Source organism: Eptatretus burgeri, chromosome 7 (assembly GCF_056783735.1).
Source record: "Eptatretus burgeri isolate ZD-2024b chromosome 7, Ebu_testis_v1, whole genome shotgun sequence".
NCBI classification, from domain to species: domain Eukaryota; kingdom Metazoa; phylum Chordata; class Myxini; order Myxiniformes; family Myxinidae; genus Eptatretus; species Eptatretus burgeri.
Window position 1 is genome coordinate 79,002,622 of NC_140967.1, and position 24,752 is coordinate 79,027,373.

A 24,752-nucleotide genomic window follows, 5' to 3' on the forward strand; every position below is an offset into this window, starting at 1 on the left:
TACTGTGCAGCCAATCATCGAAAGACATCTGAAGACTTGATGTTTTTATTGAACAGACATTTCGTAACTACTTGCTGTCCCACCGAAGGTGGACGAAGGTGATGTTTTCGGGCTGTCCGACCAAACTTGATACAAGTATATATTATGATGCAAAGATGAACTGATTCGATTTCGGCATCAAGAAGTCAAAGGTCAGAGGTCATGTCAGGTGAATGCTGAAGAGATCTAAGTCAATTGGTATGTATAATGATGTAAAGATAAATTGATTAGATTATGGAGTCAAGAGGTCAAAGGCAGAGGTCCTATTAGTCCCCAGAGAAAAATTCTCTTTCCATGCTAACTTGTGAACCAGTGATGGGATTTTTTTTTAATCAAACTTGGTGCAAGTATGTATAATGATGTAAATATTAACCGAGTAAATTTTTGCGTTGTGATCAAAGGTCAAAGGTTATGCTAAGGTAATTTTTTGTGATTGTTCACCATTGAGAGATGGGGCCAAAAGAAATGATTCAGCATATAGCACGATAGCTCCATCAGTTATGGACAGATTCAGACGAAATTTGATGGATGAGTTGGGTAGGTGACAAGAAGAAGCCGATTCGATTTTTCTTTAGGTCCGATTGCAGATCCGGCCTATCAGTAGGATAGAAAACATAAAGTGTTCAGCCTGATGGAGGTATCCGCTCTACTGAGTGCAGTTCGAGTTCTTTTCTTTCTTTCTTTCCTCACTTTTGACAATCTTGTTTTTCACCACATGCATTTTAGCAGGAAATTCGATTACAGGTATTTGTTACCAACACTATACAGCCAAATATTCTCAAAAATTATTCGTCTACAAACATGAATCTGCCTTTTAGAATCAAGAGTGCACATCACATTTGAGCCACCCTTGTACTGTAGATGTTGTCACAAAGGCAGGTCCAGTAAGAACCTGGCACTCGCAGCATCCTAGCCATTGGTATATCCGAATGGCTGTTCAGGCATTGTTTGCACTGCAGCTTGCACATGCAAACGGGAAGACTCCTGTCAGAATCTTTGTAAACACAGGAGAAAGTTATTGCAACAGGGACTCAGAATCTGACGCCTCTGATGAATGAAATACAAAACAAACTGACGTCTCATTTTTGTGATGGTTATCAAATGTATGGTGGTCTCTATCGTATAATTTTGAAGCCAACGTGTAAACTCGCAACAGGGACTTGGAAGTAGATTTTTCTGATGAAGAATAACATTAACAACTTACTGATATGTTTTGTTCTTGTAGAAACGAATTTTTGGTGGCCTTTGTTATATAATCCTGGAGTACAAGTCTCAGAGAGGCCATTAAATCAAGGTATATTGTGTAAAAAAAAATATAGCTTCAAATTGACCATTCATACAAAAATACTGATTCTCGATTTGTGACTTGACACAAGGCTGTTTGAAAGCATGCTTTCATCAAACCAGTTAAGATGATTGGAGGCTGTTTGTTGCCATGCAGAGGGGAAATGCTAAGGCATATAGGTCACATGTGGGGGAAAAAAAAGGCCTGACACAGACTATGAGAAGTCCTCATCTGCATGATGTATCTACCTTCCATAATATTCCCTCACATCGTGAATAATATTTTGGCCACGCGAGAGTTAGATAAAAACCTGTACTTTCCTTAATAGGTGGGGGATACAAGGTGTCCACATGGTCTTGATTATTATTATTGTTATTATTTTTGGACACACTGTCGAGGCTTGTATGAGAGCGAACACAGAACGTACAAGAGGAGCAGGAGATGAGAGGGGTGGGAGAGGGAATGAAATAACAGTGTGGAACAGAAACATGAGGAGATCTGTGGAAGGGAGAGGGATGGGGTGGAGTACATGGGGTAAACGACATGGACACTACAGGGACTTTCAGGAAGGAAATCAGGGAATTTGAAGGTGAGTTTGGGGCGAATGTGCAGAGGTAGAAAAGATTGTGGTTTTGGATGGGGGAAGATAAGAGATGGTGGTGAACAACTATTTTGAAGACCTGGAGGGAAGAGTAGGATTGAAGAGAGTGTAGGAGTTTGTTCCAAAGGCAGGAAAAAAAGTGGAATGAAAGAGTGAAGGTGAGCAGTGATTCTTGATTTTGGTAGTTTTACCAGAATGGGGTTGCTGGCGGTCCTTGAGTGCCCTGCGGAAATATGAGGTGGACAGAGACAGAGCGGGGAGCTGGGGGGGGGGGGGGGTGAGGCCGAAGATTTGATGATAGAAGACAGAAAGACCACTGACCTGCCTGCGGTGAGAGAATGATAGACCCAAAGACTCAGCTTCATCGCGGGAGATACCAATGATCCTAAATGCCTTGGTTTCCACAGCGTGAAGCCGAGAAAGGTGAGAGGCAGGAGCACCAGTCCAAGGGGAGAGCAGTACTCCATTAGACTGCAGATGAAACCTTTTTTTGTGGTCAGGAGCTCAGGTGGGCCGAGAAAGGACCTTGCATGACGGAGGATGCCCAGTCGGCGACTGATGTTGGAGGTCAGCTTGGAAATGTGGCTTTCCCAAGAAAGATCATGGCAGATAGTGAGACCCAGAAGCTTGAATGAAAGGACTTCTTCAAGAAGATTGTTGAGAAAGTAGATGGGGGGGGGGGTTACAGACTGTCCTTTCGGAGTGACATAGTGAAGCCATCCTTTATTATCTGTGTGCCAAGTTTAAACAACATGGGAAAATGCATGCCTGTTGTTGGCTTAATGGTTAGTTAGGGTGGTCGGCTTGGGATCCCAGGATCCCGAGTTCAAATCCCACTCGGATGTTGAATTAATATCAGGTGGGGTTGGCTCTGCCTGTCATCCTTCTGAGGTCGGCAAAATGAGTGCCAGCTTTCTGGTATCGTGTGTCGGAGTAGCGACCCGTCCAGGATTGTGCCCAATAGCCAAGCAGACTGCTTAGGCAGCACCAACGCTCTGCACAGAGTATGGCTCCAATGGATGGATGGATGGATGGATGCATAGTGAGAGTGTGAAATTTCTCAGTTTTGAAAGACATGTTCCACGTGTTGGACCAGCTTGTGATTTTATCCAGATCTGCAGAGTGAAGAGGCTGCTGCTTGCTGATCTTAGGGATGACAGATTGTACGGCAGAGGGTGCAGTCATCAGCAAAGAGATAGAGGATTTTCCAGGGAGTGAGAAAGATCATTGATGAAAACCAGAAAAAGAACAGGGCCCAGAACACTGCCTTGAGGAACTCCACCCTGGACAGGAAGAGGGGATGAAAGAACTCCATTTAGGGCCACACTGTGGCTGCGACAGGAGAGGAAGTCTGTGAGCCATGAGTGGAGATGTCATTGGATATCATAGGAAGGGAGTTTGGTGAGCAGGGAAGGGTGCCAGACCGTGTCAAAAGCACGCGATATGTCTAGGGAGATGGCTCTGATTTCATGTCTGGCAATGAGGATATCCATGCATTGTTGGGGAGAGCAGAAGCAGCTGGGTGTGCCTGAGTAAGGTGGGTATAGAAAGTGATGGGTTTGTGACACAAGATTTAGAAGCAAACATGGAGTTTTAGGCATTCGGCATTTTCACGTGCCGTGTCAGCTGTGCAGCCATTTGAGGGAAGGTAGGGGATGGACAAGTAACATACACCAGAAACAGACTTAACTAGATGCCACCAGGATTTTTCAGAGGGAGACAGGTTTGAGAGATCACATTTGAGATTAGAAAGATGTTTATTTCTGGCTCTTCTGAGGGTGGAGACACACTTGTTCTGAGCTTTGTGGAAGGAACTGAGATTGCCTTCAGTTGGATTAGCCCTCCGTGAGGCAAAGGCAAGTTGTTTCAGGACAACTGCCTCACCACATGCTTCAGTGTACATGGGCAGGAGGAAGGGTAGGACAACTGAAGATGAGATGGGATGAATCTGTGCATGAGGTAGAGCAAGTTTCTTTGAAAGAATTCCCAGGACGAGTTGATGTCGGAGGAAGTCGAGATGGGAGGCCAGTCCAGAAGTTTGATGGCTGCTTGAAGTCCCTGCCAGCCGGCCTGAGTGAAATGCCAGACTCGATGGCGCAAATTAAACCTTAAAGACAGACCTTTCAGATGATGCAAAGAAAGTAATGTGATGGGGTGCAACAAACTCATTGTTCAAGGCCTTTCTCAAATGCTGGCACCCAGTCTAATACTACTGCCCTCAGATGAATTTGAACCCACATTCTGGTATCTTTCCCACTCAGCCACAATTGTAGCTTCATCTGTCTTTGCAGTATTCGGATGTGCTGAATGTTGAGACACCCCCATTACCACCTGGTGCACCTCCACTTCCCCGGCTGGTGGGAAAAAGCCGAGCTCGGGAGCTTCATCTCAGATGGGGTAAGGCAAACTATCAGAGCCCTTCATCTGTCACCAATCTCCTGTTTTGTGTAGTTATCTTTGTTGCTGCTGCTGTCATTGATTCCTTCATAATGTTTTGTTGTGATTGAAAGGATTTTACAATATATTGTGACTTCAAACACAGCCGTTTGTCTCCTATGATCATTGATGTAGGAATAGCATGGTATCTGTTAGTTCTTTCACGTTTAGTGCACCCTGAGCCGTGATGCTTGCCTGTCTGTACTACTTGCTTTATGTTGGGGATGTACTTTTGTGCTACCTCCAAAAGCCATTTTGTGTTCCTGCCCAGGCACTCCTGCTGTAAATGGTGGCTGTGCAGTCTTAGAGTACACACTGGAGTTGGGGACACCAGGCACAGAAATGAGGGAGGTGTACCATGGCCCTGATGTTGAGTGCACGGTACATGGCCTACTTCCAGGTCGACCTTACAAGCTGCATGTCCGTGCAGCCAACCGTGCTGGGGTAAGGTAGTAATACTTTCTTTATTCAAATGAAATAAAAATTTTTTAATGGATGTCATTGTGTGATCAAGCCTTATTGTGATGGGGTGCAACAATGGTTAAAAAAACACAGTACTGTTAAATAAAACAAAGAAATCAAATAAATATAATGTACAGTATAATAAAGCATTGCGTTGTTTGTATCAAAGGCATGTAATTGTTGGAAAGGAATAAAATATATAAAGCTTGTACTGTAAATAAAAATATCCTCTGTATATATACTATAAAAATGGCCGTGCTTGCGAGTTCCACGCATCGGTTAGACAGTTCACCTGACTCCACCCACAATTTATAAACTGCAGCCACCAATTTAGAAACCCTTTAGAATGACCCTTTGGAACCTTTTAGAATTACCCTTTATAGCCCCTTTAGTTTAAAACCCCTTATAATCACCCGTTAGAATCATTTAGAACTACCCTTTAGAACCTTATAGAATTAACCTTTGGAACCCCTTCGAATATACCCTTTAGGATTACACTTTAGAACCCTTTGTCTCAAGCAACACTTTTACTACGAAGGTTATGCAGGTTTGCTATTATTTCTGACTATTTTCTCTTAAAATTTGACGGGTTTCTGTGAAGTCGGTGATAGCATGACTGGGGAGCAGAAAGCGTTACATATTCCACTGTTTCAACATTGGAATGCCTGTTTATTTTTATGAGCGTGAGGAAGGTGAGAGTCAAGATGCAACAACTTTGGAAGGAGTTGAGGACTTTCAGTGGGAGGGAGGTGCCAGTCAAGGATCATAGTGTGCCGTTCCATGATTTGAGTGAAATGTAATCTGACTGTATATGGCTTCGCTCGAATAGCTGGACTATGTGGGGTCCTTCAGGTTATTATGACATGAAACAGCATATTCAGGTCCAATACTGTGAGGAGTCAGTGACAGGTAGGCTTGTACCATCTTGGAAAATACAGTTCCAGGAACAGAGATCTTCAACAGATGGTACATTTTCCAGTGCCATCTGCAACATCACATGGTGTAGGAAGGTTTCCACAAACAATGTGTCCGATGACTTCATCACAGAATTGTGTGATAAAGGTCCCCCCCAAAAACTCCCTCCACCACATCTCGTGTCGAGTCGATCATCCGTTTCATATTTCGTGCCTCGAGAAAATGTCATGCTATATTGTTGTGGGGCCGGGCGTCGGCTGCGAGCACGGCCGTGAGATGGAGCTGCAGAGTCGGCTCGACCGATCGCCCAGAATTCAGATCGTACCTTTTCGGAAAACTCCGGAAAAGTACGGATCCCTTATTGGACCGAAGTTCGCCAATAGACAGACCATGTGGGGTAGGGTCAATTGCCAATTTCAATTTACCTAAATACCCACGTGGTCCAAACTACCGGGGAAATTCACCCTCGACGATGCTCGTACGGAACGATTCACTTAGCGTACTCGAATCGCGTGCGATCCGAGCAGTTTGATTGCCGAGATCCGTCGGTCCCAAATATCCCGTTACAGCGGCAATAGCCTGGCTAACTTCCCAACACGCAGCATGCTAAGTCAATGGAGGAAAAGACACGAATGAGCTGAAACATTTAACAAATGTGAATGTTTATTTACAATGGGGGAATGAGGGGAGCACATAAGGATAGAGTTAAACCGAATATTAAAGGCACGTATGTACAGCACGGCACTTATACAATTCACTACTTATCTGACTGGTGCCACGAACACACACACGCACACACCCAAAATGATCGGACCAAATGGTCTTTATTGAGGCTTATCTCGGACCTGTCTGCCTCGTGCGGTCTTCAGGGACCAGGTCCTCGGGGCAGAACTGGACCCCCAGCACGATCCGAACGATCCAGGCGAACCAGATGCCCTCACGACCGGGCTCCGGGCGAACGAAGTCGGCAGGGCGAAAGCTGGCAGGAGAAGACCCTTTCTGGCACCGACCACTCCGTGCGCAGACGCCTTTTGAACGTGATCGCCCTGCGCGCAGATGTTCACACTTCTCTGCCAGAACTCTCAGAACCAGAACCCGTGCGCGGACTTCTTGCCAGGACCAGAACAACATGAACGCACAGACCATGCCAGACCCAGAAGAACCGAATGCGCAGACCGCGCCTATAATTATACCCCCCTCTTCAGAGGGGGGGGCGCCTCCTCGTGACCCTCCCTATCTCACTGGCTGGTTTTGGCGCGCAAAATCGCTCTTCGTCTCTCTCACTGGCCAAAACGGGCGGCAAGCTCCTTGATTGGCCCGGGGGCGTGGTGACGTCACGCGGAGCCCTTTCCTCTTATCGCGGGATCTGATTGGCCGGGCGATGGTCACCTCACTTGTTGCACGCTGATTGGTCGAGGGCCGCCGTGCGGCTCCTCCTTGAACTCCGCCCACCATGACGTCGGCCAGATCGAGGTGAAGGAAGCAGTGATGGTGAGGGTGATGCGGTGTGGTCGGCGTTGATGTTGGTGTAAAAATAAAAGAAAAACCCAAACGATCAAAATAACTGCACAGCGCATGAACATTTAATTACCCATTAGACCAGGGACGGGACCCGAACTGGCAACATGTACTTACCGATAAAACTGATCTATAGGACCTGTATGTTGTGTGCTCATGGCTTCCAGATTTGCAACAATATATCGTTTTTGGCCCCATCTCTTAATCATCAAGAATCACTCAGAAAATTAAAAAAATTCTCGTATTCGGATCCAGATCCGGATCTTCACCTGAATCAAATAAATTCGTTCTTGTCACACAACCAACCTCTCCACCAAATTTCATCAAATCTGTCCACAACTTTTTGAGATACACTGCTCAGACAGACAGATGGACCGACAGACCAGCAGATAGACGTGAAAACATAACCTCCATCCACTTTTGGTGGCAGAGGTAAAAATGCACTGCGAACAAGCAGCGGTGGATATAACAAAGCAAATTTGGGGTACTGTATTTCTCTCTGCTTAATTCATTGCTCAGGCATTCTCAGTAAAGCACTTTCTATGTCTGAAATGCTCCTCCTAACATTCTTAAGAGCAATTTTCATTCGATCAAAGGTATTCAGGAAAAATGTTTGGCTTTTAGGAGAGCAACTTGTTTACCAATTGATTTTCAGAGTTAGTCAACCTCTGCTGGACCAGAAATCTACTTCAGCTATCAAGTCAACTTTGAAGCCCTGCTCAGTGAGGTTTGGAAGCGCAAAACCCGGCAAGTTGCAGTTTGGAAACCCGGTTTTCGTATAGCAATAATTCTACTCCAAACTGTAGCGCGAGTGCCCAACTGTGTCTGCGGACGTCCTCCTGCAGTTGGGTTACTTTTTTTTGGAGGTTAGTGGCAGGATTTGCATTCCGGCTACCGTAAAACATTTCATTCCGCAAAACATACCACAAAGAAATCTGAAAACCCACTCCGTGGGAGTACCTCCTGTGCAGCTGCTCTCCGCAGGGCAGCTCACTGGATGACGGGATTGGGGCAAAGCCTTCTGGACCCCCACTCTTTGATGCTAGGAGGAAAACCATAGAGCAACCTTCCTGAGTCAGATTGCTGAAGTGTGCGTCGGGGTGGTGCTGAGGTGTCGTCTACCAGTCGGCGGTCTCCTTGGGTTAACCTGAGGCAGTCCCTTTGGGTGAGTGCCTGGAATATCCTATCCCGAAGAGAGGATGATCACCTGTCTCTGTTATCATCTGAGCTCAAGCGTTTCACATTGGTATTGCAGCACTCTCTGAGGTTCGGAGACGGGATAGTGGTGAGATTATGGCAGATGGTTACACCGACAATTTATCTGGTCGCTCTGATTGCTACCATGACCAAGGAGTTGCTGTAGCTGTGTCCAATAAGCTGACACCAATGATAATTGAGGCAACACCGGTCAACGAGCGTATTAATGATGAGACGAAGGATTTGTCACTCCTTGGGTGTCATTTCCCTGTTCTCTGTATACGCTCCGTCTGAGGCGAGTGATCTCACCGTGAAGGACGCATTCTATGCCATGCTCGAGTCTGTGGTTGTTCAGTGCCCCATACGAGATACTCTTCTAGTCTTAGGGGATTTCAATGCATCAATTGGAACTGATAGGGATGGTTATCAGACATGTGTTGGTTCCCATGGGTGTGGAACTGTAAACCAGAATAGCACTAAGTTCCTTGACTTTGCAAGAAGTCATGGACTTAGGGTGGCTGGTTCATGGTTTCAGCGCCCGCAGGCTCATCGCTGGACTTGGAATTCCAACGCTGGTGGTGTGGCAAAGGACATTGACCATGTGCTCGTTGATGGTTGCTGGAAGATGATCCAGAACTGCAGGGTCTACAGGAGTGCTCATTTCCTCAATACCGACCACAGGCTTATTGGAGCAACTCTGAATTTTCAGCTTAAATCCAGGAGAATGGTACCATCCCAGCATAGGCTGGATGTTGACAAGCTCAAGGATGAGAGGGAAGCTGAGGAGTTTGCGAACAGGCTGAGTGGGGATTTGGGGGGTTTGGGTGCTTTGGGGAATCCTGAAGAGTTGTGGAGTGCCTTCGACACCACCGTCCTTGATATTGCCGGTGGATGTCTTGGAACTTGGCGTTGGATGAAGAAGAATTTTGTCTCTCAAGAGACACTGGATAGCATTGACGAGAGTCGCAGGATCAGGCCGAGTGGCAGAGCTGAGCTGTTCAGGGAGCTGAGGCGTAAAATTGTACGTGCACTCACGGTGGACAAGGAGGCCAATGTGCGAAGAATCTGTGAGGGGATAGAGCATCACCTGTGGTCAAGTGATTCTTGTCCTGCTTACAGGGGAATTCACGCATTGCGTTCCTCCAAGCTCGTCCCTCGGTGTTCTGCAGTTAGAGCAGAGGGTGGTGGGCTCTTGACAGAGGAGTCCGAAGTGAAGGCCCGTTGGGCCGGTTACTTTGAGAGGCTGTACCAGGCTGATCCACCAGCTGTCGAGTTGGATGTCAGGGGTGTTACTATCCCTATTGCTGACCCTCCAATCAAATGCGGTCCACCTTCATTTGTGGAAACACAGGCTGCAATGAACCGGTTGAAATGGGGTAAAGCTCCTGGGATTGTTGGCATCCATGCTGAACTTCTCAAGGCCGGTGGAAATGCTGTACTCATGTCATGTATGCAGTTATGTGCTTTATCTGGAACACAGGCATCATCCCAACTGACTGGAAGAGGGGCCTTTTTGTCTCTCTCCGGAAAGAGAAGGGTGATCGCCAAGGCTGCAACAACTACTGTGGGGTGACGCTGCTCTCAGTGCCATTGAGGTCTTTGTTCGGGTAATTATTGATAGGGTTCACCACCTATCTCCTTGAGCACCAGCATCGAGAACAGTCAGGCTCTACACCAAAGAGGTAAACGATTGACCGTATCCTTGCTCTTCGTGTTCTCATAGATCGCAGACGAGAGTTTCGGCAGGGGCTGCTTGCAGCCTACGTTGATCTCCATAAAGCGTTTGCTTCAGTGAATCGCGATGCCCTCTGCAGAATTCTTGGTCTTCGTGGGGTGCCACCAAAACTGATCATTGTGATGTCGGAACTATAGTCTGGTACTGCGTGTGCTGTGAGATGTGGTGATACCATCTCTGACTTATTTCCAGTTGTTACTGGAGTTCGTCAGGGGTGTGTACTGGCCCCCGCACTTTTCAGCACTTGTATGGACTGGGTTATGGGGAGGATGTAGGAGAGATAAAGTTGCGGTGCATCGTTTGGGAATGTTGAGATCTCTGACCTTGATTTCTCAGATGATGCAGTCATCTTTGCAGAGACTGTGGATATCCTTTTGGGGGCCCTCGAGGTGCTGAATAAGGAGTTGGAGCCACTGGGGTTATGGGTTTCCTGTGTCAAAACTAAGATCCAGGCTTTCAATGACATCTTGGATGCTGCTATCCTGTCTGTACCTGTTTGTGGCAATGATGTTGAGGTCATGGAGAGATTCACTTACCTTGTCAGTGATATTCATGTCTCTGCTGGCTGTGAGTCAGAGGTCAATAGACGTCTGGGTCGGGCCTGGGGTGTGGCGCTGCTGGTACCCATGCAGAAGGATGAAAGTCCGAGTCTTCAGATCCTTGGTGTTTCCAGTCTTGCTCTACGGATGTGAGACTTGGACTCTGACCAGGGATCTGAGAGGAAGACTTAATTCCTTTGGTACCAGGTGTCTGCGGAGAATCCTTGGCTATCGCTGGCCGGACTTTGTCTAACGAGCAGTTGCTGAGAGAGACTCAAATGAGATGTGTTACCTGCATAGTCCGTAAGTGTCAGCTTCGGCTGCACTGACATGTGGCTCGTTTTCCTGATGCTGATCCTGCTCAGCAGATTCTCTCAGCGAGGGAGCCTCGTGAGTGGAGGAGGCCAATGGGCTGACCACGTGCCTCGTGGTTGTAGCAGATTGATCAACATCTCAAGGAGATGAGGATGGGCCAAGCATCTGCCTGGGGGATGGCCAGACAAAGGCCCTTGGAGGACCAGCGGAAAGTGGTGCTCTGGTGCATTCTCCCATACCTGACCTGACCTGCACGTACTGTATACAACCTAGAAACCTTGAGTATCTTTCACCGTCAAACATTGCATTTATACCGACGTTTCAGGGAGATGTTCACAAACATTATTCTTTCCAAACAGCTGCGTGCGATGGGTGGAGAAGAAATTGGCTCAGTAATTTAGAAAATACGTTAATGCGGCAAACGGCTCAGAAATCAGGCATGATCACATTTATTTTGCTTTGAAACTCAAAGAGAAACATAAAACCTTTTTAAAGCAAATCCAATAACCACATGCTTTAGAAACAGGACAAAGGAAATCCTGATAGAACCTCCAAAAGATGTGGGATGAAACTTTACCACCATGGCACCCGTAACAGTCATGGCATGTCCACACACCCGTGGAGAGTCTGTAAAGATCCAAATCTACCCATGTGTACCATGTCCGTGTGTGCTGTACACACACCTCTACCTTGTAGTAACTGTTGACTTTCCATCCCGATTGGGAAACGAACTGCTCGTTACAGCTCGGTAAGTGGCTTCAACACTCAAGCAAGCACTGCAATGGAACGTCTGGTTTGGCAAGCAATTACCAATTGCCATCGATCCAACTATGCACCCGGAAACGCCCATGCAATGTCGGAATTGCACAAATCAGCATTTTTTTCGGAGTCTGGAGCTTACATACTTTCAAATCTGGAGCTTACATTTCCTAATAATGCTTTATTTAAGAGATTCTCTCGGTTATTCATACACGCAAATTAAATAAATCCATGAACGCTGGCGTCTCCAGGCGTTTACAAGCACTGCAATATACCCAGTGATTCGTAGCGATGATGAACAAACAGGCATTCGATAATATGAGTGAGGAATGTGAAAAAAACAAAAAACTTTATTGTTAAGAAATCGTTGTTGCCTGTTCCAAGTCAAAGCATGGTTGAACAGGCCAAAAAACATGGCGGCTTCAGACCCCAGCGAGGTTACCCAGGAAATGCTTTGAGACCCCAGAAAGCGAGGTGACTGAGGATCGCCTGATGAAGGATATAATTAAATAAGGCTGTTAATTATCTTCAAACGGGGTGTTTTAATTCACCCAAACATCCAATTTTCACTCATGCACTCCCTTGGAGTTTTCTTAGTATGCATGTAAAGTTTCAGGCTGCAAGGTCCTATGGTTCTGGAGTTATGGAGGAAACGCACTGACTGATACGCATGCACGCACACACACACGCACGCATGCACGCACGCACACACACACACACACACACACACACACACACACACACACACACACACACACACACACACACACATAGAAAGACCCACCCACATCTCTCACCTGTGAATGGAGGGAATAGACAATCAGCTCTCACCGAATCGACTACACCCAGGTGGCTAGGATTATATAAATGTATGCATTATGTTTTCGGGTTGTCTGTCCATACGTACTAATTTTCTTGAAGGTTGAAATTTTCCTTCAACTCCAGGTTGAAGGCAGTTGTATGTGCAATTGCTTTGTGGATTGTATCAGTGCAATCCACAAAGCAATTGCACATACAATTGCCTTCAACCTGCTTTTACATGTTGGCCATAAAGTCTGGAAACATATGTAAATGCACATTATAAATGGTTTATTGACATTACTTTAAAATACATGATATGTTCAATGACATTACAAGACATGTTCAATGTGTTGTCCCTGATTCGAAATTCACAGTTCAATGTGCTGTGCAAAATTTCAATAAACACTGCATTGATGCAGCATTTCCATCAATCCCTGCACATGCATCCATGATGCGTTGCCTCAGATGATTCGTGTCTCTGATTTTCACTGAATTACCCTGCGCCTTCAGCATACCCCAGAAGAAGTAATCAAGGGGGTTCAGATCTGGCAAGCGTGCAGCCCACTCCACAGGGCCACGTCGTCCAATCCAGTTTGGGAAATTATCATCCAACCATTTTCTCACCACTCTGGCATAACTGTAACAGAATAACATAATATTATCTATGTTTGCACACTTTATGGCCACCCTGTAGATTATTCGTCCTGGATTAATTCAACCAAAAACATCATGGGGGGAGGGGCTAAAGGACATTCCTTATTGGTTTATCGCCTTCCAATCATTTTTATGATAAAACCGTGTGGGGTGAAATTGAAGGGTTTTGGTGTGAGGAGAGGAGTGAAGGGAAGGATAAAGGTAGATACAAACTGGGCTTAATCCATTGATTTTGGTGAACTTAAGTTTTGTCATATTTATGGTTCAAAAATATTTAATGTCCCTTCTTTGTAAGTGGCTAATGGTTCAACAATATCTTTAATAAGACCTAATATATGCACATTCTTTTTTATAATCAGAATTTTGATCAAACAACATTTATCCTGGAAAATACCTCAATAACAATGCAGATAAAAGCAAGTAACTTGAGGATGGGAAAGTGTGGCAAACCCATGCTGAGATATGAAGGGAGTGGGGGGTTATTTTGTAGTTTTGACGAATTAAGGAATAAAGTCTGCCCACTGGAACTGACTGGCTCGCTTGCACTCGAGGTATTGGTTTGATAACTTAATTGGACAACTTGTTAAATATGACAGCAAAGGGACTCGACATTTCACTCAGTTAGCTATTATAAATTGGTAGTGGTGCAACTGGAAAAATGAAATGAAAGAAGGTATTGACATAATATTAGGCTTCAATGACATAATATTAGGAAGTTGTGTTGTGGATCTTGTCTGTACTCATGTGGTGTTGTTCAGGCTGGCCCCTTCTCAGAGGAGGTTGAGCTGTCCACAGGACCTGGTGCCCCAGAAGCTTGCCAGCTCCCCACGGTGACCTGCCGTTCAGCCACTAGTGCCACTGTCAGTTGGGAGGTGAGTTGTTCAATTGATCACATCATTGACTGTATTTCTTCATAGTTTTTTGTATGCATGATAATTATGTCTCTATACCTTGAGCTTGTGCAGGTTGATTAAAAAAAAATTATCTTGCCAAAACGAAGTTTTTGCAAGATATGTTAGTCAGCTTGTATGTTTTTTTTTTTTTTTGTTTGTTTGTTTGTTTGTTTGTTTGTCTGTAATCACGTATAAAAAATTCTGCAGAGCACAGTTATCATTGGAAATTTTTGTAACTTCACATATCAGAGGCCTATAGAGGTCCCTTTCAGTGCACAAAATTTTGAAGGGCAAGGTCAAAGGTCAAGGTCACTTTGTCGCAAATCAGGGGAGTCGATGAAACCCTTATTTTTTGAGTAATTTTGATCGGATCGTCTTCAAACTTCATGGGAATATAGTTCATGGTCTGGCGCTCAGTTGATTAATTTTTGGTGGCGATTGGCCTTGACCTTCATGGTTAGCGCCTGAGGTCAAACATATTTGACCCCAAGGTTAAAATTTTCAAGTTTTAGGAACCATATCGTGTAGTATCTCAAATTGAACACCTCGATGAGTGCTTTCTAGATATGCCAAGCTTGAGACATTATGACGTCATTTGGTGACGTTATGAGGCAAAACCATATTTTTCATGGTTACTCTGTAGAACGATTCTCATCGGAATCTTTCGTAGACAGATATTCCTCAAGGAGTCGCTCCTGGTGGATAGCAGCACTGATCACCTCAGTGTGACCTTAAAGAAGTCACACGTGGTCACCTTTTGGCAAGATACGGGTCACCCTGCGGGTGACATTGGTTTATACATCCCGATCGGGCAGGGCGTACCGAGGGTGTGGTTCCCCGGTAGACGACACCACGTGGTTAATTAGGTAAATTGGTTCTAGACAAAAAGACCCTACGCTACGCGATGGAGGTATTGGCATCCACGGTCGGTTAAGCGACCTGCCGCCTCATGGAATTATCCGTGAGCGACGGCCTACGACGTAACTTCCCCCAACTTGTGGTCGCTCTTGCCACCGGTCCTCGGCCCGCAAGAATATATATATATATATATATATATATATATATATATATATATATATATATATATATATATATATATATATATATATATGTATATATATTTATATATATATATATATATGTATATATATGTATATGTATGTATATGTATGTATATATATATATATATATATATATATATATATATATATATATATATATATATATATATATATATATATATATATATATACAGTCATCCCCTGTTTATTACGGGGGCTACGTTCCAACCCCCCCCCCGCGAGAAGTGAAAATCCGCAATGAATGGATGCCTCCCAAAAAAATCGACTCATCTGGTCTGGTCGGCTTGGCAATGATCGGGTTCGAGGTTTTGGAGATCGACTCGTCTGGTCTGGTCGGCTTGGCAATGATCGGGTTCGAGGTGCCGGGGATCGACTCATCTGGTCTGGTCGGCTTGGCAATGATCGGGTTCGAGGTTTTGGAGATCGACTCGTCTGATCTGGTCGGCTTGAGAATGATCGGGTTCGAGGTGCCGGAGATCGACTCGTCTGGTCTGGTCGGATTGGCAGTGATCGGGTTCGAGGTGCCGGAGATCGACTTGTCTGGTCTGGTCGGTTTGGCTGTGCTCGTCCATCCGCGGCAAACCTTTTTCCTTCCCGAAGCATATATCGAGCACCTTAACCTTCTCCTGGAGCGTCAGGACCTTCCTCTGGCGCTTCAGTTCCTTGCCAGAAGCCTTAGAAGGTGCAGGGCGTTTGGGCGGCATCGTAGGGCTTGGAGAAAAAACGTAGAAAATATTCGAAGTTCACAAGCGAAACTGTCTCGTGCGTTGTGTGACTGGTCGAGCGCCACGCGTTATAATTTATTGCTTAAATAATTTATATTTTATATATTATTACCGCGATGTACCGGGGGAATCTGCAGAAAAAATTAGTAAGGTTCCAAGGGAAAACCCGCGATGAATCGGGGGCGCGATAGGTGAACCGCGATATAGCAGGGGACTACTGTATACGGTTGTGGTCAAAAATATTGGCACTCTTGCACGTTTTTCAAATAACTCACAATTTTCTCTAAAAATAAGTTGAAATTGACAAAAGTATTTGGTCTCCACAATTCTTTATTTCACTGTTAATATTACAGAACATTTATTTTTGATTCAGAACTTAACATATCCTTTTAAATCAGAAAATAAGAAGAAATGGCAGACAAATTTATTGACACCCTCGACTTAATATTTAGTAACACAGCCTTTGGACAAAATAACTGCAGTCAAACACTTTCTTTAGCCATGAATGAACTTCCTACACCTCTCTACTGAAAGTTTGGCCCACTCTTCTTGTGCAAACTACTCCAGTTCTCCCAGATTTGAAGGGTGTCTTCTCCCAACTGCTGTTTTCAGATCTCCCCACAGGTGTTCAATGGGATTTAGATCTGGACTCATTGCTGGCCCCTTCAGAACAGTCCAGCGTTTTGTCTTGAACCATTCCTGGGTGCTTTTTGAAGTGTGTTTGGGGTTAATGTCCTGCTGCAAGACCCATGACCTTCGACGGAGACCCAGCTTTCTGACACTGGTTTGAAGATTGCGCTCCAAAATGTCTTGGTAATCTCCTGATTTAATGATGCCTTGCACACATTCAAGGCACCCAGTACCAGAGGCAGCACAGTAATCCCAAAACATCACGGAACCTCCTCCATGTTTGACTGTAGAGAAGGTGTTCCTTTCTTTGAAGGCTTCATTTTGTTTCTGTAAACATAGAGATGATGTTCTTTCACAAAAAGCTGTAATTTGGTCTCATCTGTCCACAGGACATTCTCCCAGATGGGTTTTGGCTTGTTCAGGTGTGTTTTGGCAAACTCCAGTTGGGCTTTCTTATGTCTCTCTCTCAGCAGTGGGGTCCTCCTAGGTCTGCTACCATAGAACCCCCTTTCATCGAGTTGACGATGGATGGTGTGAGTCGAAACTGCCGGACATTGTGTCTGAAAATCAGCTTGAATCTGTTTGGCAGTTGATCGAGGTGCTTTCTCCACCATTTGAACAATCCTTCGCTGCAATCTTTGATCAAGTTTTCTATTGCGGCCACGTTCAGGGAGGTTGGCTGCAGTGCCATGGGCCTTAAACTTCCTGATAACATTACGTACAGTGGACCCAGAAACATCAAGGTCTCTGGAGATGGACTTGTAGCCTTGAGATCGTGTATGCTTGGCGACAATCTTGTGTCTGACCTCCTCAGACAGTTCTCTGGTTTTCTTTATTTTCCCTTTGCTCATTGTGGTACACACAGTGACCCAAAACAGCAGAATGACTCATTTTCTCTATTCAAACTGGTTGATTGAGTGATTTTTATATTGCAGGCATCCGCAACTCACCACAGGTGAGTTAAATTCCAAAGTAAAGGAGAATTACCTGCTTGAAATCTAATTATTTCTAACAACTTCTAAAAGGTGCCAATAATATTGTACAGGCCATTTTAGGATTTATGTGTGGAATTGACTAAGATTTCATATTTTTTTTCAGCTTTTTTTGTTTTGTTCCATTGCATTCCAAAGAAAGACATATGTGAATACCAAAATCTTTTTAAATTTCAACAATTTGTTGGAAGAAATGGTGCATTATTTGAAAAAAGTGCAAGGGTGCCAATATTTATGGCCATGACTGTATATATAAATTGACACGTCTCATGCTCTTCAAGCCGAAGAAGCTGCATAAAGCAACCGAGAAGGCCTACACAAGGTAAACACTTTGCTGTTTAAAACCCTTCCCAGAGTTCCTCCACACCTATAAATATGTTCACAAAGAGTACACACATGAGAATCCCAATGCTACACAAACCCTCAGCTGCCGGGCCAGTTTCATCACTTATTGGTGAATTATCAGCGACAGTTCAGACAGCAATGCATGCCGATGAGGTTCCCAAGCATGTACCACATGCAAACGTCAAAAGCAGTTCATATATAAATAACAAAGTCCCACCCACATCTCTCACCTGTGAATGGAGAGAATAGCCAATCAGGTCTCACCTAATCACCAAAATCAAATTAATTCATCCTTGCCACACCCAAACTGTCCACGAAGTTTCATCCGAATCTATCCATAACTTTTTGAGATATCCTGCTCACAAAACAATTAGCAAGACAGACAGACAAACATGGATGAATACATAACCTACGTCCACCTTCAGTGGCAGAGTTAAAGATTCAAATGAAAGTGACTGGAAATGTTTATAGTTTGTGAACCCTTCCCAAAGCTTTGTATAATTAATCACCTAACATTTGATTTGAGCAAGAACTATATTATTGTGATGTCTTGGACACTTGAACGCAGGTTGTCTTGGTTCTGGGAAATGGACAAAGTTTGACAAACATTCATAAAAAGACCATGTACCACATTCAGTGACTTTGGAAAAAAAACTCAAGTGAGTTTTGCTTCGGCAGGGAATGACCCTTTCGGATATAACAGTGGTTAATCTGATGTCGTCTTGTTAAGACACGAAGTGGAGCATCATTGATCTCATTGTCTTCACTTGCTGAGTGGATTGACCTTCCTTACCAGCTAGTGAAATCAGTAGGGGACATCCCACTGGGAACATCTGGACAGGAACAGCCGTTGATCATGGTCATCGGTGTGCCTTATGCCATTAGTGAAGTTCTGGGACATGCGGGCAGCCAAAATTGAAAATCTTTTTTTCTAAACGACACACGAGCACACACCCACCACTTGCACCATCACCATTACCACTACTACAATCATCATTCAGCATTTTTTTTTGGGGGGGGAGGTTTATTTCTGTACTAATTTACCTTGATTTAATGGACATTATGCAATGGTTTGCATAAACGTTGCAGTTACCAAAAGGAGAAAAAAAAATGACCGTTTTTACAGCCATTTTTCCCTGCTGTGCAGGGGTTGGCTTTTTTTCTTGAGGCAATGTTTTATGACCGGATGCCCTTCCTGACGCCAACCCTGGTCGCCTCTTACGACACACAGGGATATGGTACACCTATTCTAACCGGGGCATACACCGGGACCAGTACACTGGTACTCATTTCGCCGACCTCGGAAGGATGACAGGCTGAGTCAACCCCCTGGTGTTAATTCAGCAGCCAACGGGGCTTGAACTCAGGACCCTGGGATCCCAAGCCACCACCCTAACCACTAAGCCAACACCAGGCTCTAGTTACCAAAAGGAGATTCATGTAATAATCCCAAATTTTTTATCAATACATGTTATACGAGGATGGCTGTCCATTCGGCTGTTTGCTGTTACGCTGATTGGCTGTGTGAGGAGGCTCGGTGCAATGTGATTGGCTCCTGGCAAGATTGAATAATATATTGTATCGGCTTATTAAAAGCTGATATTCGAAATCTGATTTCATATTTTAAGATCGGAACTCATGGCCTAAATAATTATGACAATCTCGAGTAAAATCAGAAAAAATTAGGAAAGATTGATTTTCTTCTCACCTGGCATGGTATAATTAAATAATAGGGTCCGTGGAACACGTCACATGTCTCCAAAATTATTTTTTTCACTCTTTTAAAGATACAGTAATTATTGTGTGTCATATTTTATTTTACACCACCCAGGAACACCAATAGAAATCTTTTTGGATTCCGATTCGACTTTTATTATATGTACATTTTTAACATGTATATGTATGTATATATGTATACACACACACACACACACACACACACACACACACACACACACACACACACACACACACACACACACACACACACACACACACACACACACACACACACACACACACACACACATAACATGGAATCACAATTTGCTCATTACCAGTGCATTGTTAAGATACCCAACAACAGGATGACTTTGAGGTATGCATGCTCACCTCTAACTGTCTAGCCAGTTTTGAATCCCGACCCAGCTATAAAAATGTCATTCTGGTGTTTCACAGACTGGGTGAATCATCATTGTGTGTGTCATTCCTCCAAAGGACGTTAAACTGGGCACTTTGTCTTCCGACATGATAGTTGATGGACGTTAAAGGTCCCCATGGTGTTTCACAAAGAGTGGGCAAACTATTGCTGGCACCGCAGCCAAATTAAAATTCCTGTGTGAACTACTGCTGGGAAGGCAATGGCAAACCACCCAGTATAACCCTTGCTCAGGAAGCTGCTTCGCAGCACAGGCGCTCAGGATAACGAGAATGGTACATGAAATATCAAATAAAAGTAACAACTGATTAGGGAATGTGGGGGAAAAAATTAAAAGGAAATTAAAGCTGTTTGAAAAGGATAGAACACAGACATATAGAGAAGGGAGGGAGGAGGAGGGAGGAGAGACAGGGGAGTGAGGGAGAGAGAGAGGGAGGGGAGGGAGAGGGGCAAAAGGTAGAGAGGAGGGGGATAAGTACGATTGGGGGGAGGGGTGAGGAATAAGTTTCCTTCTGTATCTACCCTGTCCACCCCATTCCTCCATACCCCCTTGTTTGTCAAATTCTCCCTCTATTTTGTCCTTCAACTCCACTGTTGGTGCCCCCCCTCTCATTACTGTTCCTTTTGTCCTGTTGCATCCTGATCCATTTAGTGTTGTAGCTCTTCCATGAGCCTTGACTGTATAAAAAAGTCATAGGTTGGCAACCATTGTACAGGCTTCATGGTTCAAATGGTGTCTTTCTGTTAGGATGCATTGGAAGGGAAGTCATCTAATTATATATTGTGAAGCGTGGTGCCTGTCCGTGCATTCGTCTGTCTTCCATTTATGGCGGCTGCTTCTCACACCACATTGAAAAGCTCAACATTCACTTTTGAAATGATGGGAGAACAGGCATGAGTAATGTTGATGCCAAATTTTATTTCACAATGAAGATATTTTACCCTCTTTTTGGACAAATCCAACCTCTACCACCCGATGTTGAACCACCATTTTACGGCCGGCGGTATAAGTAGCTCAGAACTTTGGTTCTGAGCAAAATGAAGAGTTCAACACAATTAACCTTTTTTAAAGTCCATAAAATATTATATTACATTGTTAGATTAATTTAAACCTTTCCCATCACTTGGGTCCAATATTTTTGCGAACTTTTCTCATCACTTCGGACAGGTAGGCCTACTCTTCCTAGTGCTTAGATAAAACAAATAGCAGCTTTTGCCATTTGTTGTTTTTATTATAATCACGCAGCATGTTAATTGCTATTCTGAATAACATGCATTTGCTTGCTCAGAAAAAATCGTGTTTACCTCATTACATATTAATATTGTGACTTGGAAGGGAGGGGGGTGTGTATCCCTCGATAGGTTTTCTTAAGAATAACTTGTGGTGAATAGCTTGGAGGCCAGGTGACGTTCTTGTGGGTACAAAGGCTTGCAAAGTGTGGCACGCACAACCATGGAATTGCACCCTGAGCCTTTCGAGGTCATTGTATGGCTCCTTCAAAAGGACTCCATGCGATGGCTGGTAAAAAGGTACGACTGAAAAATCCCAAGTTGGTGGGACAATGAAGTACCACCCGGACAGCAAGCACCCAATGAGGAGGACTAACCACGTGCTGGGGAGACAGTCCCTCTGGGGCATAAAAGCTGTGGCCACGCATGTGGATGGCAGTTGGAGTTGAGCTTTTACCATGACAAGGTCAACACCTCTCTCTCCTCTCTGTTGTCGTTGCCCGCACGTGAAGGAGCTTTCATGAGACTGAGGATGCCATCTCCCTGAAATCACAGCTCTTCATCTTCCTCTTGCCTTTGTGCTGCCTGCTGTGTCACCATTACCATCCTGCATGAGATCATTGTGCTGGAGAAAAGTCTTGTTCCTTGCTCAAGTCCTCAATTGCCCATTTGTGTCTTGGTTGAGTCCTGTATTTGACAACATTAGTGGGTTTATTTAGTTCTTATGTACATAAGATTGCATGTTCCCTCATCCCTATTTGTCTGTTGACCGCTTGGTTCATCCATCCATATTTGTAGCATCCTGTCTCCCTCATCCTTCGTATTCTTTAATAACAAACCATTTTAATTTGAAGAAGCGTTTTCCCACCTTTTGCATGTCAGCACCTCCAGTTTTGGCCTTTGTTTGAGCGTACCTTGGGGAATCGCAATAGTAAATCTGAACGCAGTTTGAATTAATAATAATGCAGTAAATTAAAATATGGTTTCAGCATCAGCAGAAGTCTTAAATCTCCGGCAAAGAGTGGTCCAAGTCAATGGACCCCGTCTGACGTGACAATGTAGTGCAACACACCCAGTCTCTCTAACAGGTCGACACGAGACCGTCGGAGATTAACTCCCATGATACCCTCGTTGAGGCGTACCTACACAAGTGTGGTGACTCCACGGTGTGATGTGGTTAATAATTAATTCTATAGTCTGCTTGCAAAAGCTTGCCACGTCTTCAGTTTTAAGGGGAATTTGGTGACACCGGAGGACGATCTCGCAGCTTAAAATCCACAGTGACGGTGCTTATAACCAAAACAGGTTTAACGCGAGTTCATATCACACCTTACACTGTGCAGTTTTGAGAAAAAGGGCATGGGAGAAAATGGACTGCCGTTGATGTACCATCTATTACACCACCTTATTTAACACGTTCAATTAGTTCTTCGTGCATGTTGTTTGTGTCCTTTATGACATCCCTAAAACAGTAAGTTTCCTGTTTAGAATTATTTCCAATTTTGTTGACGACCAAACATGTAGACAGACTAAAACGATTACATTACTGTGTGCATGCACAATCACGATGAGATTCTGTACAATTTGTCAAATTTGGAGCCAGAGTACTGCTAAACCACAGGTTCATGTTCCGATTTGTTTTCAACAGTGTTCAAAATATAAAAGTCAATTGAAATTTGGTAGTTCCTCAATCCGAGACTGACATCTCTATCAGAGACTGACATACAGCCAGTGAAACAATTGCTTAACCCCCCTTTTCACTCCACGCACGGGTAATAAATTAAGAAAGGGGTGGGGAACACATCATAAATCAAGCAGTGAAGCGAAAGAGAAAAACCCCATTGGAACAACGCTGACTGTACCCCTATCTTTGTCTCATTTAACATACACAGACTTGTTCAGGGACAAAGGAGAGACAAAAGAATGTGACAGAAATGACCGGGGTGAATGTGGAGAAGAGCTCTCTTTGAGATGCTTGTGAGGCACACGTGGTGTGCTGACGGGCTTGCAAGTGAGGGCCCCGTTGCACATGCTGCGGCTGTAGTCGATGTGTACTGCAACTGGAATGGCTGTTATCATGGCTGGAATATCTTGTGCTACTGCACGCTCGAGCTTAGCTGACTGCCGGACTGAGCATGGCACCGACCTCATAATTTCCTCTCTTCTCTCTTCTCCCACTTGGCATCATTTTGCAGCACTTCTCCGCTGTCGGCTTATATAGCCTCTGCCACGTCTGGAACCGCACATGTGAAACCGCCATTTTGACGCTGTTGCTGGGGAAAGGATTACATTACAATGGGGAAGGATTAAGAATGTTTAGTAAAGAATGAAAAATAGACAGGAAGGTGGGTGAAGGCAATAAGGAACTTTCTGTACAACCAAACCTGGTCGTTTCTAACGGGTTAAAAAACACTTACTCCAACATTCATTATGAAATAACTAAGTAATAATTAATCCTTCGTTAGCCCCGAAGTCTCTCTCATACCAATATTATTTCAGTACCACAAATTCTGATCTCGTACCTTGTCTGCATTAACGGGTTCGCGTTGGTTTACACTTGCCCCTGCAACATCTAAATTCCCTGGATTTTGCTCTGCACACTCCTTCAGGACTCAAAAATTAAATCCAGATAGCCTCTGGTGTTGAATTGCAATTAGTACCATAATTGCATTAATGCTGATGTCAATGCTGCAGTATCGTGCTGTTAATGAATCATCGCCATCACATTGTACTTTAATTTGTCATTGCATGTACTCTTTTATCCAATTTGTGGTCGAGCAATTGTTCAACAACAATGAGGTCATGAAGACATTGACATTGCCCATTGGCCACCATCATAGCACCGTTCGTTACAAAAGCATTAACAATGTGCCTCATGCACACATGCGCTTACGCGGTGCTGGGACCAACCAAACCAACAGAAATAGTGCAATGACATCACGTTGGTTACTTGGAGGTGACAGTTGAGACGCAACAGTTGGAGCAATCTTAAACATGGGAACCAATATGAACTGTGCCAGTCTGTAAATTTTGAGGAAAGGTGTCAGAATACCTCACTTTATTTGAATCTTGATGAATATGTTGGACTTATTAGAAGCACTTTTTGTGAACCTGGAGTCTTCTTTTCCAAGAAATTGCATTGGTCCAAATGAAGACATCTGTTATACAGAGCCCATTGAACAATGGTGCAGAGGTCACGGAGTACCGTTTGGAGTGGGGTGGTGAGGAAGGTTGCCTTCAGCAGGTTTACAGTGGGCCTGCGCTAAGCTACGAACTCCGAGGTCTCCAACCAGCAAGCTACTATTTTTGCCGTGTGCAGGTGACTTGGACTGGGTTAGGGAGTAATAAGAAAGTCTGAAAAGTGATTTTCAATACATAGCTGCAGTTTGAGATGGGATTATCACAGTTGTGTGTGAGTTTATAGTTTTATATTTATCAACG

General features: G+C 44.3%; 1 protein-coding gene across 5 annotated transcripts in view; it reads left to right on the forward strand.

The window, feature by feature from the left end:
* Nucleotides 1–24,752, forward strand: part of FNDC3A (fibronectin type III domain containing 3A) — a 397,009-nt gene that overhangs the window by 319,884 nt on the left and 52,373 nt on the right. For all 5 annotated transcript variants that reach the window (XM_085889158.1, XM_085889163.1, XM_085889159.1 and 2 more), the window contains 4 exons: nucleotides 4,217–4,322; nucleotides 4,633–4,805; nucleotides 14,015–14,128; nucleotides 24,481–24,630. In XM_085889158.1, the coding sequence (XP_085745284.1) occupies nucleotides 4,217–4,322; nucleotides 4,633–4,805; nucleotides 14,015–14,128; nucleotides 24,481–24,630 (543 nt within the window). The remainder of the gene's footprint in view (nucleotides 1–4,216; nucleotides 4,323–4,632; nucleotides 4,806–14,014; nucleotides 14,129–24,480; nucleotides 24,631–24,752) is intronic.